Source organism: Rhinoraja longicauda, unplaced genomic scaffold (genome assembly GCF_053455715.1).
Source record: "Rhinoraja longicauda isolate Sanriku21f unplaced genomic scaffold, sRhiLon1.1 Scf000314, whole genome shotgun sequence".
NCBI classification, from domain to species: Eukaryota; Metazoa; Chordata; class Chondrichthyes; order Rajiformes; family Arhynchobatidae; genus Rhinoraja; species Rhinoraja longicauda.
Window position 1 is genome coordinate 8337 of NW_027601532.1, and position 19050 is coordinate 27386.

General features: G+C 39.5%; 1 protein-coding gene across 1 annotated transcript in view; it reads right to left on the bottom strand.

Moving 5' to 3' along the window:
• Positions 1–249: 249 nt before the first annotated feature.
• LOC144590780 (spliceosome-associated protein CWC27 homolog) overlaps positions 250–19050 on the bottom strand; it is a 31394-nt gene continuing 12593 nt past the window's right edge. The window contains exons 3-10 of the mRNA XM_078395201.1: positions 18074–18186; positions 17428–17571; positions 15990–16088; positions 11157–11260; positions 7039–7108; positions 5117–5196; positions 3403–3442; positions 250–414 (exon numbers count right to left, since the gene is read on the bottom strand). Coding sequence (XP_078251327.1) covers positions 250–414; positions 3403–3442; positions 5117–5196; positions 7039–7108; positions 11157–11260; positions 15990–16088; positions 17428–17571; positions 18074–18186 — 815 coding nt within the window. The remainder of the gene's footprint in view (positions 415–3402; positions 3443–5116; positions 5197–7038; positions 7109–11156; positions 11261–15989; positions 16089–17427; positions 17572–18073; positions 18187–19050) is intronic.

Genomic DNA, 19050 nt, shown 5'->3' on the forward strand with positions numbered 1-19050 from the left:
AAATATCCAGTTTCTGTTAACTTCATAAAATATCACATCAAGGGCAATTTTAACTAAAGTATTTTCCTTTCACAAATGCAACCTGAAGTGGAACATTTAAATTGATAACATTTTATATTTACATTTTAAGTTGATAAACAATTGAATATATATAGCTTGAGGGGAATGAGGAAAAATAACTACGCATTTCTTCAGCAAATTTGTGGACAGACCGAGATCTTACTAGAAAATTGCTAGAATAGAAAATGGTTAAAAATGCTGCACCGACCTGCGGCTGAGTTTCTTTTTTTCTTCATCATCAATATTATCTTCAAGCTGTGGTTTAACATCCTCATTTTGATCTTTCTTCAACTTCTTAGTCATCTGTCCTTTTATTTGTTCACATTCTTCAGTGTCAGAATCCGTATCTTCCTCCTGGGAGAGTAACCATCTTAATACAAAACTTCTGGAAAAATGACTTCTAACCCAGACTTTAAATGCAACAAATGCCTATAAGTCACTTTCAAGCTCCTGCTTGATTCAAACAACCTGCTTTCAAGCCAATTTTACACATCCTCTAAAATTTAGGGTTGAAATGTGAAAGCCAGTCCTTCTTTCCTGCAGATTTGATCAATATACTAAAAGGTATAATACTTCTGACAAAATATATATATTTGTTTGATTATTCCAGTGAGTGGCACATTATTGCAAACACTTTACCGAAGAAGGTGCTCGCCTTTGTTTGCCCCAGTGAAGATCAAGAATTTCTTGGATTCTTGGATGAATTTGTTACAAGGACAATAGTTTCATTTAGTTTAGAGATACAGCGCGGAAACAGGCCCTTCAGCCCACCGAGTCCACACTGACCAGTGATCCCTGCTCACCAACACCATCCTAAGCACACTAGGGGGAATTTACACTTATACCAAACCAATTAACCTACAAACCTGTACGTCTTTGGAGTGTGGGAGGAAACTGAAGATTTTGGAGAAAACCCACAGTCACAGGGAGAACATACAAACTCCCTATAGACAGCACCCGTAGTCCGGATCGAACCCGGGTCTCCAGCTCTGCAAGCGCTATAAGGCAGCAACTCGTCCGCTACGCCACCATGCAGTCCTTAATAGATTAAAATATGTACAATATGAACAGCATTAAACCGAAATGGCCGTGGAAAGAAGCCGAGAGTGGTGATGGACGAATGTTTGTCAGGCTGGAGGCCTGTGACAAGTGGTATGCCCCTGAGATCAGTGCTGGGCCATTGCCATTTATGGTGTTTAACAATGATTTGAATGAGAATGTAGAAGGCATAATTAGTAAGCTGGCAGATGAAACTAAAATAGGTGGTACTGTAGACATCAAAGATGGTTATCAAAGATTATAACTAAATCTTGATCAACTGGGCAAGTGGGCTGAGGTGGTATTTTGGGACCTTTATAGTGAATGGTAGGGCCCTGGGGAATGCTGTGGAGCAGAGGGATCTAGGAATACAGATACATAGTTCCCTGAAAGTGGCATCATCGGTAGGTAGGTTGGTCAAAAATGTTTTTGGTACATTGGCCTTCATCAGTCAGGGTCTTGAGCATAGAAATTGGGATGTTATGTTACAGTTGTATGTTGGTGAGGCTGCATTTGGAGTATTGTGTACAATTTTGATCACCCTGTGGTAAGAAGAATATCATTAAGCTGGAAAGGGTGCAGGAAGAATAACGAGGATGTTGCCAGGACTTGAGTGCCTGAGATATTGGGAGAGGTTGGGTTGGCTAGGAATTTATTCCTTGGAGCAGAGGAGGCTGAGGGTTGATCAGCCATATATAAAATTATGAGGGTAAAAGATTGGATGAATGCAGAGTCTTTTATCCAGCATTAGGGAATCAACAACCGGTGGACATAGGTTTAAGGTGATGTGGGAAGCTCATCCACCACTATGCCTCGTATCACAAAGCCACTTTTAGATCTAATTGCCAATATGTTTCTGATCCCTTGTACTTTAACTTTGCACACAGTATCTATTCTGAAGCTTTAATAATGTCTTTTGTTCTACCTCATCAATTTTCTTATTTATAGTGCTTACACACTTTTCAATGAGCACTACTGATCTGGAAAATGTATTTCAGTTATTTTTAAGTTAAACAATGCCATTATTTTTAAAAAGTTGTCTTCATGTTTAAAAAAAGATTCTGACATTTGAGTTTTTGCAATATTGTCAATTTTTTGAATGTTGATTTAAATTCTCCATCCGTAATGGTGAAGTTTCAACTTGAATTTTCAATGGTATTTGAAATCAATGGCAAAGCTATTATGCTAGCTATATTTATTTATAAATAACAGTATTGATGAATTTCATTGAATTGAGAAAAGCCATTACTGGAAACTTGGATCTGAGGGTTTGAGCTTCTTTAAATGTGTTTTTTGAACCTGTTGATCAGAATCACAAAAACGCAAAACAAAATGAGGTTTTTCCATCCTCGTCTCTGGTGACTCTTCAAAAGCATTGTTGTGCTTCGACTTACATTAACCACTTCTGTCCAATCCCTGCTAGATCCTTATCCACAAGTACCATGTCAACTTTCCTTTGAAATTATTCATGGAAACAGCTTCCATCTTAAATTTATATTTTCCGGTTATTGATCCATGCACCAGAGGAAGTTTTTTTTCTCTATATGCTTTGAAAATGTATAGGAAAGTATTTTCAATGTGTAATATTATGAAATTTGGGATTGTTTAGAGTACATGTAAATAATAAAGATTGTGCCAAGTCACTGAAAAATAAAAACTCAACTAATCCCCTTGGGCTACCACTAGCATTTATTTACCTTTCCTTTTTCAAATCATAATGGATTTGTGGCTTGTAAAAAAGCTGGAGTGGACCTAATTGGCTAACTTAGACAATAGACAATAGGTGCAGGAGGAGGCCATTCGGCCCTTCGAGCCAGCACCGCCATTCAATGTGATCATGGCTGATCATTCTCAATCAGTACCCCGTTCCTGCCTTCTCCCCATACCCCCTGACTCCGCTATCCTTAAGAGCTCTATCCAGCTATCTTGAATGCATTCAGAGAATTGGCCTCCACTGCCTTCTGAGGCAGAGAATTCCACAGATTCACAACTCTGACTGAAAAGGTTTTTCCTCATCTCAGTTCTAAATGGCCTACCCCTTATTCTTAAACTGTGGCCCCTTGTTCTGGACTCCCCCAACATTGGGAACATGTTTCCTGCCTGTAACGTGTCCAACCCCTTAATAATCATACATTTCGATAAGATCTCCTCTCATCCTTCTAAATTCCAGTGTATACAAGTCTAGTCGTTCCAGTCTTTCAACATATGATAGTCCCACCATTCCGGGAATTAACCTAGTAACTTGCCTCCTCCTATTCTAAGATTCCATAATATTTTCTCTTTAAATAATGCTGAATAACATACCTTGTCGGATGTAACTTGTGTCTTCATTATTGCCAGTTCACTGGAGAGAATACAATAAGGAAATTTTAAGACACATAAAGTCATGTAGTTGTTCAAATTTCAATCCCCAAAGAATAAATATGCACTGGATATAATTAAGATGCGGCATTCCTATGCGGAAAAAGTCCTAAATATAAATCATGAATCTAGGATTAGGCACATATTGGTTGACTAAACTAAATGTCAATGGTGCCTGAAGTTTAATTCTATTCTATGACTTGATACCGATAGTTTATGCTATCAGTTCACATCTTTATCATGATATCCCATGGACTGAGTCAGAATCATGAGAGACAGTAGATGCACAGAGTCTCTTGCCCAGAGTAGGTGAATCGAGGACCAGAGGGCATAGGTTTCAGGTGATGGGGAAAATATTTAATAGGAACCTGAGGGGGAACTTTTTCACACAAAGGTGGGTGGTGTACGGAACAAGCTGCCAGAGGAGGTAGTTGAGACAGGGACTATCCCAACATTTAAGAAACAGTTAGAAAGGTACATGGATAGGACAGGTTTGGAGGGATATGGACCAAACACAGACAGCTGGGATTAGTGTAGCTGGAACATGTTGGCCGGTGTGGGCAAGTTGGGCCGAAGGGCCTGTTTCCACATTGTATCACTCTATGACTCTATGACAGCCTCCACATCCTTCTTGTAATGAGACAACCAGAACCAGGTTGAGGTTTAGAACTGCACAGAATATTTCAAATGTCACCTAACCAAAGTTCATAAAGTTGCAACATGACTTCCTGACTCGTACTCAATGCTCAACCAATGATGACAAGCATACCATACATCTCCTTTACAACTCTATTCATTATGCCACTTACAGGGAAATTTTGGACGTGGACCTTAAAATATCTCTGTAATCAATGTGCAATGGGTTGTCATTAACTGTATATTTTCCCCTTTCCTCCCAAGTGCAACAACTCACTCATATTTGCTCAGATTAAACTCCGTCTGCCATGTCTCCGCCCGTATCTGTAACTGATCTATATCTCGCTATATCCTTTGACCATCTTCCTGACAATCACACACGATCACTCACACACACACACAATCACACGTGCGCACGCACGCCTAGATCCCTGCGGAACACCACAAAGTTCCATCCGGAGTAATACCCTTCGCCACTACCCTCCATCTTCTATAAATATGCCAGTTCAGAATGCAAATGACCAAGTCACCGTGGATATCATGCATATTTATCTTCTCGATCAGCCTACCATGAGGGACTGTCAAATACCTTGCTAAATTCCACGTAGACAAAAGTAAATCCATGTACACAACATCAGCATTAAAATAAAACTATTCAAAAAGTCCACATTGATAAGTCTATGCAACAGTCAAAAAAAGATATATATTTACCTCTAAGAGTATAGACCAATGACATCTAAAACATGATCAAAATGGCCACTATTTTTACTGAAACCTAAAGTGTGAGATTTGTCATACTATTCAACAAGGAAGCACCACAGCTCAAAGCAATCATATCCTCCCTCAAATCCTCATGAAATTTCCTCTTCTGAGTGGTGGGGCACCGTAATTTTCATTCTGTTTTCCTAGCTAAGAGCAGCTATCTCAACTGTTCACAGGTCGAATCCAACATTATTCTGGTTACAATAAACAGGTTATTAACTGAGACTTAGAACTAAAAAAAGTAAAACACAGGACTCACCTTTCAACAACTGGTACAGAGCTTAGCCGTGGATCATCCTTCAATAAATCATGACTGCTTTTGCTTTTTCCTTTCATACTCTATGAAACACAAGTGAACAGCAGTGACAATTTATTGTTTTACTTTTAAAATGTAAAAAGAGTTGTGGGCAATTAGAAAAAAATATGTAAGACAAAGTGTACAGGGACGCAGCGGTAGAGTTGCTGCCTTACAGCACCAGAGACCCGGGTTCGATCCTGACAGGGTGCTGTCTGTACAGAGTTTGTACGTTCTCCCTGTGACTGTGTGGGTTTTCTCCGAGTGCTCTGGTTTCCTCCCACACTCTAAAGGAGTACAGGTTTGTAGGTTAATTGAGTTTGGTAAAAATTGTCCCTTGTATGTAGGATAGTGTTAGTGTATCCGATTGCTGGTTGGCGCAGACTTGGTAGGCTGAAGGGCCTGTTCCTGTGCTCTATTCCAAAAATAAACTAAAGCAAACAAAGATATATTATGGTGCAAAGAGCAACAAATCGCACCCTACACTTGAATTTCTTCAGAAATTAAACTGGCAACAAAACCTGCATTGAAATATAGTTGCACATGCAATTAAAGTAAGGAGTTCATTTGCAAAATAACTATTCCGCACTATGTCAGATGAAGTGCAAATTGTGAATCCAGAGGAAAGAATATGTGGAATGGGAGAGGGAGAGGAGAAATGGGTGTGCACCCAGGGAAGGGAGCTAAAGGGTAAAAGGTGGGGAGCCTGGAGAGGATGGGGGCTTGTAGATTAGTTACCTAAAATTAGAGAACTCAATCTTCTTACAATTAGGTTGTAAGTTACCCAAGTAGAATATGAGGTGCTATTCCTCCAGTTTGCGTGCGGCCTCTTCTGGCAATGGAGGAGGCCCAGAACAAAAAGGTCAGTATGGGAATGGGAAGGGGAGTTAAATTGGTTAGCAACTAAAGATCCAGTAGGCCTTGGTGGACCGAATGCAAGTGTTTGGCAAAACGGTCGCTGAGTATAAGCTTGAGTACTTAGTTGGTTTATTCTCTCTGGTGGAAACTTAATGTCCACTGATCTACTTTTTACGTTAAATCAAACAGAGTGTCATCTGTTCCAATTAATATTTACATTTGTATATCCTTTCCATCTCTGGAGTGTAACAAAAGACATTTCCATAATGACACTTCGTTGATTTATTTCATGAATCCACCGAACCAATGAAATCCCTTCAGCCCAAATTCTACCTTGACTTGTGTTTCTAATCCTACTTGGGTTCTCTCGCACCTCTTTATCCACAGATCTTAAGAATTTCCACAATTTTACATCCTGATTTTCACACCGTAAGGAATCAAGACTGGACTTTCTCAACAATTTTATCTCAATCTCAGGCCACAGGTTGGCAACCAGTATCTAATGTAAACCCACAGGAACCTACAGTTATCCTGCCTATGCTAATCTCACCCCTTCCTGCAGGACCTTGCTTTATAAAAAGCAAAGAATATAGAGAACAAATGAAATATCTGCAATAGATTAGAGAGAAGGAGTGAGATCAATGGCGTTGCTATTGTCTGAGAGATGGATTGGGAAATGCTTGTTAATCACAACAAACAGTAACAGGAAAAGGGCATCTTCAAAGCTAACCCAGCATGGTCCAGAAACTGCAGTTTTGTTTTATCTTTTTAACACCATCAGATAGATGGAGGAAGGAAGTAGTAACAAGCTCCCACAGTCATTGAAATGAAAAATTGTAAGGGTAGTCAGAAAACAAATTAAGTCTTTAACAGAGAGTAAATAAATTAGCTTCATTAAGAGAAATTAGTCTAAAAAGAAATAGGTTTGACAATAGACAAAGTGAAATGCTAGCAAACTATACAAGTGCATTGCCTATGATATAGCCAACATACTTATAATACCAAAACATGCAAAAGTAAATTACTACCTGGCTAACTCTGTTTACTTCCTCCTCTTCCTCCTCTGCTTCTTCTCCAAAGGAAAGCAAGCTGAAATTTCTGGAATATAAAAACCAACCAATACATTTTGGGAGCTTGCATATTTTGTAACATTACTTACTCCTGCTAAAGGATATCAGTGTGGAAATTGACAGGCACCTGGAAACATGCATTAAATGTGCATGATTGTGAATTACCAACGCAATAGAATCTGCTTTAATTATTATCACACTAAAAGGTCTTTTCTCTAGGTGTACAGCATATAGAGAGTAGATAAATCATGGGTCTGCATCAGTGAAGAGAGGTTGCAAAGAGAACATTGTCCTGTTTTTGTTTCTTTTTCGTTAAAGATCGCATTAGATGATTGTTGAAAGTAGGAGATTGTGATTGACAAGAATGCTCAATGTCAGAGATTTGAGGGAATGCCTATGCATGGAACAAGATTAAACTTAACATGGGCCTAACTGAAATGCACCCCAGCAATGGACCATAAGCTGGGACTTGCTCAGAAAGGCTAACTTAAACTTAAGTTGATGCATACCTCAGCATGCATTACAAGGGCCTGCTTCAACACAGCCCCCTCTGCTGCAATTCCTGGTGCCTTAATAGTTAGTGATTTAGAAGCATAGAAAAAACACAAGAAAAGTTGCAAGTATGGTAAGCTGTGAAATACTTTCCAGTGACAGCACATCATATAGACCAAACTAATGTTGCACAACATGCTTGATTTTCTGAGCTCTAGTTGGTTTAACTACATCATTTACCAGTAGTTTAGTTTATTGCCACATGTACTACAGCACAGTGAGTTTTTTTTGTTACATGCTAACCAGTCAGCGGAATGACTATACATGATTATGATCAAGCTATCCAGTGTACAGATACATGGTAAAGGGAATAATGTTTAGTGTAAGATAAAGTCCAGTAAAGTCCAATTAAAGATACTCTGAGGGTCTCCAATGAGGTAGATAGTAGCTTGGGACCGCTCTCTAGTTGTTGGTTGGATGGTTCAGTTGCCTGATAACAGCTGGGAATGGATTATTTTGAAATCTCTATCTAAAGACATCAAATCTGGAAATGTTACATAGAAAATAGGTGCAGGAGGCAGGCATTTGGCCCTTCGAGACAGCACCCCCATTCATTGTAATCATGGCTGATCATCCACAACCAGTAACCCATGCCTGCCTTCTCCCCATATCCCTTGATTCCACAAGCCCCTAAAGCTCTATCTAACTCTTTTAAATTCATCCAGCGAATTGGCCCCACGCTGCCTTCTGTGGCAGAGAATTTCACAAATTCACAACTCGCTGGCTGAAAAGGTTTTTTCTCACCTCAGCTTTAAATAGCCTCCCCTTTATTCTTAGACTGTGGCCCCTGGTTCTGGACTCCCCCAATATTGGGAACATTTTTCCTGCATCTAGCTTGTACAGTCCTTTTATAATTTTATACATTTCTATAAGATCCCCTCTCATCTAAATTCTAGCAAATACAAGCCTAGTCTTTCCAATCTTTCCTCATATGACAGTCCCGCCATCCCGGGGATTAACCTTGTGAACCTAAACTGCACTGCCGCAATAGCAAGGATGTCCTTCCTCAAATTAAGAGACCAAAACTGCACACCATACTTCAAATGTAGTCTCACCAGGGCCCTATACACCTGCAGAAGAACCTCTTTACTCCTATACTCAAATCCTCTTGTTATGAAGGCCAACATGCCATTAGCTTACTTCACTGCCTGCTGTACCTGCAGGTTTACTTTTAGTGACTGGTGTACAAGGACACCCAGGTCTCGTTGCACTTCCCTTTTTCCTAATCTGACACCATTGAGATAATAATCTGCCTCCTTGTTCCTGCCGCCAAAGTGGATAACCTCACATTTATCTACATTATGCTGCATCTGCCCACACAGACAACCTGTCCACGTCATCCTGCAACCTCCTAACATCCTCTTCGCAGTTCACACTGCCACCTAGCTTTGTGTCATCTGCAAATTTGCTAGTGTTACTTTTAATTCCATCATCTAAATCATTAATAAATATTGTAATTAGTTGCGCCCCCAGCCCCGAGCACTCCACTCCCCACTGCCTGCCATTCTGACAGGGACCCGTTTATTCCTACTCTTTGTTTCCTGTCTGCCAACCAATTCTCTATCCATGTCAATACCCTACCTCCAATACCATGTGCTCTAATTTTGCCCACTAATCTCCGTGTGGGACCTTATCAAAGGCTTTATGAAAATCCAGATACATTACATCCACTGGCTCTCCTTCATCCATTTGATCACATCCTCAAAAAATTCCAGAAGATGAGTCAAGCAGGATTTCCCCTTCATAAATCCATGCTGACTTGGACCAATCCTTTTACTCCTATCCATTGACTCCAGCATCTTCCCCACCACCGATGTCAGGCTAACTGGTCTGTTCTTGTATACAATAGAATATTCTTATATACAATATAATTTAATTACCTTCTTGCCTTATGTACAAGATACCTACATATAAACATCAGTTTTTCCTCAATTGTTGCTTTTAAAATTTCAGCATTTATTTGCTCTGCCAACAGAGATTAGCTTTCTCTAATTTTAAGTTTCCAAGTGAAACTAGTGAAGATTCAGTAACATAACTAAAAACATACTTTAAGTTGAATGCCATCCAGACATCCTCTGAAATTGAAGAAATGTAAACGAAAAAGTGACATTTCAAATGAATGCAATAAAGCAAAAATAGTTTGGTCAAAACCATATTGATGAAATATTTACAACAACAAGGCAGGATAAGATAAAGCTGGAACTGTAGCTAGTCCTTATGATTTTTTGATGTACTATTGAAATGACACTTGATTTTGATAAGTTGTTTTGACTCCAATTTTGACTGATAAAACTCTGAAATACCCCAAAACAAATTCTGGAGATCACAACAAATCTCTAGACTTAACAGACGTACCAAGACCAAAAATCAGTGTAACTGGGTTTGTTGGCATGCCTATGACTGCTGCAATAATGAAAACAACAGCTTCTTCATAGTTAACAAAAATATTTATAATTGTTGAATATTGTGCTAGCTTCTTATTGATTCAGTCTTAGAATTAGAAAGCCAAGACAAATTCAGCATTTTTCAACTTATAACTTAGCTTGATTATTTATCTGTTTTGGATGAAATGTTACAAAAACCATTACTATAAAGACCCAGCCCAGGTGTCAAACTGTAGAAATGCTGCTACATTTAAAGAAAAATTAACATTTCCAGGGAAACATGGCGAAGTAGCTTCTGATTCAAGAAATCAATATTATTTTGTTGTTGTTTTCATTCAGAAACAAAGCACTATCACATCTTTGATTAGTTTTGCTTTGTTTTCAGGATCTCTGGCATTTTCTTCAATTGTTTTGCTACTCAACTTCAATAGAGCCACAAACTTCAGTTTTCTGCAAGTTGAAGACAACATGTTCTATACAACGATACCAATGGACTAACTAAAAAAGCAATGTTGGTTGTAATTTAATTCAGAAATATATGTATACTCACTTCTTTATATCTTATATGGAAATAAAGTAGAATTGAAACATTTCATCTAAGATCGCGTTTTTAAATGTAATTATTGCTCAAAAATACAACTATTTAGTTATGATTAACATTGACAGTGAGGGAGAGTATTTACAGTAATGGTTTTGTAACATTTCATCCAAAAAAAATTATATATATATATATATGACAAAAGAAAGATGTCCTAAACATGTATAGGATATTTGAATCTGATCCGCCATTCACTGGAAAATTTGAAGTCAATAGACAATAGACAATAGGTGCAGGAGTAGGCCATTCGGCCCTTCTAGCCAGCACCGCCATTCAATGTGATCATGGCTGATCATTCTCAATCAGTACCCCGTTCCTGCCTTCTCCCCATACCCCCTGACTCCGCTATCCTTAAGAGCTCTATCTAGCTCTCTCTTGAATGTATTCAGAGAATTGGCCTCCACTGCCCTCTGAGGCAGAGAATTCCACAGATTCACAACTCTCTGACTAAAAAAGTTTTTCCTCATCTCTGTTCTAAATGGCCTACCCATTATTCTTAAACTGTCATCCAACTTCATATATTGATAAGATATTGGTTTTACTTTGTGCCTCTCGAATGAGGTTTTTTCAATTCTTCATCACGCTTCTCCTTCTTGTGTTTTTTCAATATTCTTGGAACAATGTCATCAAAGCAGTTGTGTAGCACCTGGAAAAGTATGTTGACAATATTCACTTAAGAGCAATTATTTGGTAACAGTGAATTTTTACTTTTATGTACATTTAACATAATTATTGGGGCTGAAGTCAATCCCTAAAACGATGGAGAAAAGGAAAAGGTAGGCTTTTATGTGGTTAGCTCATTTCACGACATTAGGACACTCTAAAAGCATATCAAACCTAACAAAGTATTTGTAGTCACTGAAATTGGACCACTCAATATTCCATGAACAACCTAATAATAATAATAACTGGCTGAATGGACTCAACCTAACCTGCAACCAATGTTCGCTACTCATGAAATGCCCAAAGTTACATTTGGCTTTTGCGACTGCATACCTTCCAAGCATCCTATCTGCCTGCTGTGATTATTCCACAAGGTGGAGTGAGCCACAAGTAGCGATTAAGATGCCGACAATGGATACTAAAGGCTCCATCCACACAGTAGTCTGAAGTTCTTCAGATTGTTAATATCATTAAAGCCTCTCCCATAGGTTTTTAATATTTCTTATGAAACAAAAATCAAAATATTAAAACATACGAAAAGATATTTATCTTGTAAAGTAAGATCATTGTAATGAAAATCACATTTTTTAAAAACTTTTGTTTTGATGTTGTAACCCCCTATTCCAAAAAAATGAGGCCATGCCAAAGATAAAGTCGAAGGGCGAATCCAACCCACTGAATACATTGAACAAAGATTGCTGGACTTTGCAGTGCAACAGAAGTTCAGGTGCTACACTATTGGACTTTCAGCATATTCCTTACATCCAGGGCCAGCAGGTCCAGAATGAACCTCAGCTAATGGACTCTTCCTCATAGACGTGAAAGTTAATTATCAAAACAATCCATCCCAATTGGATCTAGTGATGCTCAGTGAAGAATAAATATTGCTCATGGAAACAGGAATAAGACTGTTGCTCTTTTTTCAAAGCAGTGTCTTTTAAGTTTGCTGAAAAGAGTTGAGGCACCAAGTTAATTCCTTATGCTAAAGGCAACATCTCAAACAGCTTTTAAGCAGCTTAATGTTCTGCGAAGACTTTATAACAGGACTTGAAAGTACAGCAGAAAGTACTGCGCTAAATTAGAAATGCATGAACACTGCAGTTTTAGACACTTTGCTATAGGGAGAAGTTTCTTATTTTCTACAGATCAGTGCCCATAATAGTTATGCACACTACAATCAGGTCCCCCCTTCCACCTTTGCTCCAGAAAACAAAACAGCTTATCCAGTTTTCCTTATAACTGAAACCCTCTATCCTGTCAACATCCTGGTGAATCTTCCTGCAGCCTCTCCAGTACAATCATGCCTTTCCTATAGTGTTGTGACCAAAACTGCACACAAAATCTAAAAACAATGTCATTTAAGGCCGTACAATATTCTCCCTATTCTTACATTCTGTGCCTGGCTAATCGGGGCAAGGATCCCACATGCCTTTCAGCACCCACAGGGTTCCTTGGACTTGTCCCTTTGTTGCTCAATACTTCTTGGAGCCTAAGTGTCTGTAGCCAATGTGGGACAGGACCCTCTCTCTTTGGGTGTTGCTGTGATCCCTTTAACAGGCTGACACGCACATTTGCACGCACACCTCCAAGCCCAAAGCTGAGCTGCCAGGAAGAAAACTGTATTGTCAGCCTCATCTCCTGAGGCAGGGGCAAAGTGCAGGAAGATGCCCCAGATCGTCAAGCATCCTCCTTCAAAAACCAGGATTACACTGCTGAGATCATCAATGTCATTGCACATGTGCTCTTATGGTGGGGGACAGCGCCCCCATGTGGTCCTAGACTTTCGTAAGGAAGATACTCTTAAACCATGCGAGTTCACCCTACTGCAAGTGTCGGTGTGGTTGCTGTCGAACCCAGCGTCGTCACAGACGCCATACTGGTTGAGAATGAGGGCAAGACCACGATGGCTAATTGCAAGTTGGAAGAAGAAATCCAAATGAAGAATCAATACTGTTTCTGAAGGTGGAAAGAAGAAGAAAAGGCGAGCGAGAAAGAGAGCTCAGCAAGATGAAGTTGGTCTTGGGACAGCCCCGAGACCACCAGCGTTATTGTGTGGTCAAGACTGAACTGCCTGGAAAAAGCCCTAGACAGCCTGCGTCTCTACCTGAAGCTAGGTCTGAGTGGCCGGGACACGTCAGAGATGCGAGAACCTCCTCCTACCCCAGACAAGGGAATGTGCACACACACACCCACAGAGGCAAAGACCACAGAGGCATTGCCAGGATAAATTCCAAGCCCAAAGCTGAGCTGCCAGGAGGATACCTGTACTGTCAACCAATCTTCTCGAGGCAGGGGAAAACTGCAGGAAGAAGTCGGAGATTGTCACGCCTCCTCCTTTGATGACCAAGCCTAAGCTAGAGATCACCAACATCATGGCTCACGTGCGCTCTGACAGCGAAAGACAGTACCACCATGTGGTCCTGGACTTTGTTACCACTGAAAATAGTATAAACCATGCGAGTTCACTCTATTGCAAATGTTATTGTGATCACTGCTGAACCCTGCATTGTCCTTGACACCACAACCCCCATTAGTCCCCCTGCTCATAGCACCATAGTACTATCCATGTGGTGATTGTATGTTCTACCTGTGATCATGTGTTTCCTCCAGCTTCCTCCTACATCATGTAGGTTGAAGGTTAATTAGAAGGTCAGAGTCATTGAGTGCGGAAACAGGCCCTTTGGCCCCACTTGCTCACGCCGACCAACGTGCCCATCTACACTAGTCCCACCAGCCTGTGTTTGGCCCATATCCCTCTTAAAATATCCTATCCATGTACAAGTCTAATTGTTTCTTAAATTTTGTGATAGTATTTGCCTCAACTACCTCCTCTGGCAGCTCGTTCCATACACCCACTGCCCTTTGTATAGAAAAGTCACCCCTTGGATTCCTATTAAATCTTCTCCCCTCCCCCACCTCACCTTAAACCCATGTCCTCTGGTCCTCGATTCCCCAACTCTGGGAAAAACATTGCATTTACCCGATCAATTCCTCTCATGATTTTGTACACCTCTAAGATCACCCCTCATCCTCCTGCGCTCCAAGGAATAAAGCCCTAGTCTGCTCCATCTCTCCCTATAGCTCAGGCCCTCGAGTCCTGGCACCATCCTCGTAAATCTTCTCTGCACCCATTCCAGCTGGACAGCATCTTTCCTACAACATGGTGACCAAAACTGAACACAATACTCTAAATGTGGCCTCACCAACATCTTATATAACAGCTACTCTCCTCTAACTGATGAAGGCCAATGTGCCGAAAGCCTTCTTGACCAGCCAATCTACCTGTGACGCCACTTTCAAGGAACTATGTACCTGCACTCCTAGATCACTCTGCTCAACTATCTCTCCTTGAATCCTACGCAATGTAAGGGTGGCACACACTGGATTAGCAACTTGCAAGTCATGTAATTGAATTCTTAGCATGGCAAAGTAAAAAACCAAGAAAAATAGATTTGTTACAGCACTAGGAGGATCTTTGCTATAATTGTTTTCCTGGAGGAGACTTCTCTAATGATCCATTTTGGACTTGTGCCCCTTCTAGAATGTGATCTCTAATTACAGCATCTCCGAGATCCCTGGCAGGTTTTGATGGGTACATAGAGTTCTACTTAAATGCTTCTGAGCAATGTTTTAGTACTTCAACAAGAATTATGTCCATTATAGATACAGGACAATAAAAGTATTTTTAAAACTGAGTTGGTTGTTTGATATCCTATGATAAAGGAACCTGCCATTCCTAACTTGCCATGGGCAGCAGCGCATTTGACATCTGACACCTGACCCATGCTGTACATAAGCATAGGGTAGCTAATAATGGACAATGTTGCACACATTTCTGGAATAAATAATAAATTAATATACCAATTTGAAAATAAGACAAGAGATGGGAAGGTTTATGTAAATAAATGCTTACTTTATTTTATCAAGTTAACAAGCCAGACATCTCGAGGAAAAAATATTAATTAAAATACAATAAAATGCTCACTAACACCCTGCTCTCTTCTGCAAACAAGACATTTTGAAAGACATTTGGATAGGTCTGTGGATAGGAGAGGTTTAGAGATATTGGCCAAACACAGGCAGGTGGGACTAATGTAGATGGGGCATCTTGGTTGGCATGAGCAAGCTAGGCCAAAGGCCTGTTTCCACGCTGTATGACTGTGACTCTATAATCAACAGGGCAATAAAAGCAGTAGAGGAAGCTAATGGTATAACTAATGAGATAAGCAGGCCAAGGGGTAAATGAATGAGGAACGTTCAGTGGAAATGAGTAGAAAGGCTCTTTGATTAGAGAGACTAACAATGGTGCTGCCACTAAACAACCAAGTAATGACACATGTCCCGTGTGCCATATCAATGTCAACTATTAAAATCAGTAAAGTGAAGCAGGTGGTGAGGGAAAGACAAAACCAAAATTATTGATTTCTCATGTTTCCAAGTATGACACATTTGTCAAAAATTATCTTACGTATGACAAGAAAAGCACCATCACAAAGCTATTCTGTGGCAAATGTTAAGAATTGCAGGTAAAGTTCATATTAAGGGTTAATTTTCAGATGATTGACAGTAATAATATTGTGGCACAATTCTATAACTCTGCTACTCCACCTTAATACAACAGAGGAATCTGTAAAAGACCATTATCAAAACATGCTGAACTAATAACCAGATATAAAAAAATTAAAATGCCAATTTCAATTATGTCAACTCACCTCTGTTGATTTAATCTTGTGAGGAATGATTGGCCGTTCATCCTTATCAATTTCAACTTCTGCTAATCTTAATATATTATAAATAGTGTCACCAGTCACCTGTTTAAAAAATAATCCATAATAATTTTCATTTAAAACTGAATATCTTGTTAAACTTTATTCTGCATTGCATTGCTACAATCAGCCAAATGGTTTAGTTTAGGTTAGTGATACAGCGTAAAAACAGGCCCTTTGGTCCACCGAGTACTCGCCGACTAGTAAGCCCCACACGACACTAGGGACAGTTTACAATTTTACCAAGCCAATTAGCCTGCAAACCTGTACGTCTTTGGACTGTGAGTTGAAACCAGAGCACCTGGAGAAAACCCTCGCAGGTCACGGGGAGAACGTATAAACTACAAACAGTGTCCGTAGTCAGGATCGAACCCGGGTCTCTGGCACTGTAAGGTTTGGAGAGAGAACTTTTGAGACTGATACCTCCGCAGCCAGAGACCCATAGGGAGTCAGAAGCCTATGGGGAAGAACAGGATACCAAAATTGGGAGAGCATCGAGGGTTATATGGCTGAAAAGAATTACAAAGATACACAAGAACAAGATCATGAAGAGACGCACCCACCAAGTAAATCAGTAAATTGACCAATATTTCCTTCAGTGCACTTATTGCTTCATTTATATTTTAATACAGGTATCTCACAAACATTTAAACATTTTCACTATAATATAATTAAGTCTTCAGGGCATTTGTCTGCTTGTTGCTATGGCAAACAACCTTTAACAATGAGGGGCAAAGATTATATCTCAGCAAGATGTGACAATTATATTCCCAGCCACAACTGTATCAACGGAGATCACTTTTCAGAAGATTGACAGCTGTACTCAAATGTATTGTTGCTGTTTACACAAACCATTGACATAACTACCTGGTGAAACAAACCAGTCTCTTGACATTATTGACAATTAACATTTTGACTGCAGGAAATGGACCACCAATAGTTTTAGCAGAATAGTACCCTTGGACATGTTACCTCTGTACCTATTATCAAGAGCAGAGATGTTATGAGAGAATGGGGAAAAGAATGAATCATGTTATTTGAAGATCAGAACCAATAATATATTCCTTTATACGTCCCACACTGGGGAAATTTACAGTGGCAAGTGCCCTCGTGTTTGGTGATGATCCAGGATAAAGCAAGGACATAATATTGAAAGAATGGGAGTTGGATGATGGCTCTTCCAAAAATGCCATTACACTCAAGGCCTGCAAATGGTTGAAGGTTTCAGGAATTGTACAACCCTGCATAATATCTAGCTAACAGACAAAACAGAAAATGCAGATATGAGTGAAGGAGAAACTTTTCCAAAGAAGCTGAAACAAATATTGAGGGAGATGCTTATCCCATTGGTTATGAATGTCCAAAAATTTCTCCATAAACTAACCTTTCCAAAGATGGTATGCTTGTTATTAAGTTCATCTGCAGGACCCAATGTAAAGAAAAATTGACTGCCATTATCATGAGGTCCAGCATTTGCCATAGCAACCAATCCTCTTCTGTTAAAACGTAATCGAGAATGAAATTCATCCTGCAACAGAATAGTATCATGATAAAATTTCATAAAAAGCAGATTTCCAATAGAACATATTCACAAATTTTCAAAATGATTTCATCTGCATTGCTTGAATGGTTTTTCCAATTGACTGTTCCTCAACTGTTATGACTGAATTAGCAAAATGTTAAACTTGTAAAGCACAAAACATGGACACATATAGAAAATTCAGCCATTCCCACTCCTTACCCAACTAAGATTTGTAAATGATCCAGTGTACTGCAGTTTCACAGACAATGTATAGACAGAGCGTGAGGGAAAAGGACAGCACTTACCACTATTGTTTAATTTTCAATGACTCTACTGAAAAGCAGGAAGATAAATAAAGCAATTGAACTCTTGTGATGCCTCTATAATTTGACATTAAGTATATACATATTGTAACTGTAGCAAAATATTGCCAGCATCATGAAATTCACCTTGGGATTACATAATATTTTAAAGAAACAAAATGACAAAAACGGGAAAAAATATTCACCTTAAATGGCTTCCCAAATATCGACTCACCACCTGTTCCATTTCTGGTAGGATCCCCTCCTTGCACAATAAAACCGGGCACAACCCTGTGAAATATTGTGTTATCATAATAACCTAATGGAATAAATAAAAGTGTTACAAATGAGTAATCTTCAGTAAATACTTTTAAAAAACCTCTTATTCAAATATTCCATTAACTGACTGGTTTAAGGCTAAGCTTAATTCAGCCACAAAGCTTTAAAAACAATGTTACTTATTAGGTAGACACAAAATGCTGGAGTAACTCAGCAGGACAGGCAGCATCTGAAGAAGGGTCTCAACCCGAAACGTCACCCATTCCTTCTCTTCAGAGAGGCTGCCTGTTCCGCTGAGTTACCCGAGCATTCTGTGTCTACCTTTGATTTAAATCAGCATCTGCAGTTCTTTCCTACACATTACTCATTAGGTACACTGATGCAGCACAGCTCTGTTGCATGCTCTCCTTGTGGCATTTGAGTTTCTGCCAGATGCTTTGATTGTTCCTATATCCCAAAGATGTACTGATAAGTTAATTTGCTACTGTAAATGATCCCTCAGTGCAGCTAAATGGATGAAAATTTTAAACGGGAAATTATAGAATGTCAGAAGTAGTTGCAGGGCTGCATGGAAATAAAGAGTAGGCAAAAGGGACAGAGGGGATTGCTCTGTTGAGAGTTGGCATGGACACAATGGTCCACATGATTTCTTAGTGTGCCATAATAAGTAAGAGAATTGAAAAGGTAAATTCCTCTAAGCAGATATACACATTCTATTAGGACCCAAATCTGCTGTTAAGGTTTACAGGAAAAGTGGCATGTATTCACATACTTGGGTCTTCTGTAGTGCAGTTAAATGGAGGTTATATTACATGGAGATGAGGATTGAGCAATGAACAATATAATGCGCATATGCACGTCCTATGTAATGATAGCAGCATTTTTCAAGATTTAATTGCAACAG